General features: G+C 44.0%; 1 protein-coding gene across 1 annotated transcript in view; it reads right to left on the bottom strand.

Moving 5' to 3' along the window:
- Positions 1-2638, bottom strand: part of LOC101662968 (aldehyde oxidase 4) — a 78580-nt gene that overhangs the window by 26804 nt on the left and 49138 nt on the right. The window contains exons 22-24 of the mRNA XM_004701741.2: positions 1406-1493; positions 1008-1094; positions 657-848 (exon numbers count right to left, since the gene is read on the bottom strand). Of these exons, the coding sequence (XP_004701798.2) occupies positions 657-848; positions 1008-1094; positions 1406-1493 (367 nt within the window). The remainder of the gene's footprint in view (positions 1-656; positions 849-1007; positions 1095-1405; positions 1494-2638) is intronic.

Below are 2638 nucleotides of genomic sequence, written 5' to 3'. Positions count from 1 at the left end.
CCTAATCTTAATTGATCTCAATGAGCTCCACAAAGGCCTGAACTATGGTAGAGCATTTCCCCAAATGTCTGACATTATGGTGCTCCCCATTTGCAGACTCGTGGATGGAATATCGCATGGATGCTGGGTTTGCCCAGGTGACTTGCATTGGCCAATAGTACAATGTCGATGAGTATCTGACGGCAGCATAGGCTTGAACACTTGTGCCTCAGGACTAGTTATGTTCTTGCTGCTCTTGGAATGCTGTCACCACCATCATGATGTCAACAAGTCTAGGCTAGCCTACTGAAGGAGGGGAGACTTTCCGGACAGAGATAAGCCTTCCCTGCTGAGGGACTTTCTGGACTGCACAGTTGATAATCAATCGTAGAAATGAAGCCATCCCAGATCATGAAGCTCCAGTTGAGTTAACCTAGATCAGTTGGATTTGTTGTCTTTAAGCCAGTAAGTTTTATGGTGATTTGTTATGTAGCAAAAGCTAACTGATTCATGGAGGATGCCCTTATTTTGAATCCACTGTGGCTTCGATATTCCATATGTAGGTGCTTGAGAGCTATTTGAATGTCAGATGCCTGAGCTGTCAGATGTCAGAGATGAAATGTCAGATGCATGCTAGTGATGTTAGAGTTTTGTTCAGGGGGGTTCTCACTGGTTACCTCTTCAGGAAGTAAGTTACATTGTGCTGCCACTGCAGCTATGTAAGTTTCAACGACCACTGTGGCCTGGGGGAAGCCAAATCCTCGAAAGGCAGTGTTGGATGGTAAATTCGTTTTGCAAGGTCTACCCCGGCACCGGAAATTAGGGATGTAGTACGCATTTTCAGATTTCAGCACAATGAATTCCACCACCTGAACGGAAACAAAACAAAACCATTCGTCAAACATTCAAGGACATGTATTTGAAATTGATCTCTATCCTAAACTCTTCACAGAATTCATTTAATTTGTAAGACAAATGTTCACGCAAATCAAGCAGTAATCTAGGGGGAAGAAACATTTCATATTTACCATCTCGGACTCATCAGGAGTGCATCCGCCGTTGACGTAATATTCAACATCCGCAGCTTTGATCACACCATTGTTCATGAATCCAATCTACCAATGATAATGGTATGACAGTGTTTCTCAGTGGTCCTCCTTCACAAGCAAACCATGCAGGACACAAACATATCTGATCACAGTAACCAATCTACCCAGCCTGTGATTTGACGTTACATCAAAGACCAAAGGGACAGTAAGGGCGACGACCAAGCCGAACATGGTCCTACCGGAAATTTCCGACCCATTCTAGGCAGTGCTCAAGCATGCCTTTCAAATGCTAAGGGATCTAGAAATGATCTTTATAGTGGTTGCTTAGTAGTGGGCAATAGCTTAGTGAGTTTGCTGGAAGGTTGGGTCTCACCTACTTTGTATTTCCCAAGGAGTGGATGGCGGCCTGCAGTTATCAGCATGTCATCCCCACGCTCTAGAACAAACCGGATCGGACGGGAAGTCCTGCAAGATATACCTGTTCATGTGCCGGCAGCTTTGTAAAATTGTGGCAACTTAGAGATTGGGGATTTGACAGCAGTAACATGCCTTCAGTTACATTCTGGAAATTGAGGGGGAGGGGCATTTCAAAACTCTTTCATTATTTTTCTGGTTTGGACACACCTGAGTTTTATATGTTAAAGTCATATCATCTGGTTATAGAGTACTTCCCTTTTTATATTACAGGAAGATATTCTCATTTTGTAATTATATGAATAATACTTAAGACAAAAACCCTCCCCTGCTAGAGAGTCAGTTCTGCGTCACAGTAAGTAACCTCATGGGACAGAGGAGAACTAAACTGCCCCTTGGAGTTTCAAGATTAAACTCTACGGAAGCAGATAACCCCTTTCTCTCCAGGAGCAGCTGGTGGACTTGAACTACCTACCTTGTGGTCGGTGGCCCAAAGCTTAATCCATCAAGTTATCAGGACTTCTGATTTATATGAATACAAAAAACAAGTTCATTGCCATCAAGACGATTCTGACTTCTAGTGACCCTACAGGGCAGGGAAGACCTGCCTCTGTGTGGTTAGTGAGGCTTAACTCTTCATGGGAGTAGAAAGCCTCATCTTTCTCCCAAGGAGTGGCTGGTGGTTTCAAGCTGCTGAGTTTTCAGTTAGCAACCCAGCTCATAACTGACTTCACCACTATAAATACAAACAAGCACCATAAATACAAATAAGGAGCTCTAGTAGTGCAATGGTTAAAGCACCCAGTGACGGGCCCAAAGGTTGGTGATTCAAACCCAACAGCTACTCTGGAGGCACTCTGCTTGTGTAAACACCTACAGCTTGGGAGCCTATGCGGCAGTTCTCCTCCGTCCTGTTGACAGACTCACTAGAGTCAGGCTTGACTCTATGGTAATGGGTCTTAGGGTATATGACTATAAATTTCACTTTGTGATCGTAAAAAGGCCCTTAAAATTTGCTAAAGGGGTTGTTGAAGCTGAAATGTTGGAGAACCTAATCTCAGTCTAACTCAGTTCTCCTTGCTTCCAGCTTCTCTTTCATAACATTTCTATCCTACAGGCCCCTGGATCTTGGTGGCATGTTCCCCATGCCTGAGAAGTTGCTGTGTACAAGGCAGGCTTTTCGATTATTGGAAAGC

This window comes from Echinops telfairi, unplaced genomic scaffold, assembly GCF_000313985.2.
Source record: "Echinops telfairi isolate 266 unplaced genomic scaffold, ASM31398v2 ScPeMD7_3;HRSCAF=10, whole genome shotgun sequence".
NCBI classification, from domain to species: domain Eukaryota; kingdom Metazoa; phylum Chordata; class Mammalia; order Afrosoricida; family Tenrecidae; genus Echinops; species Echinops telfairi.
This window is presented reverse-complemented; position numbering and strand designations above follow the sequence as displayed.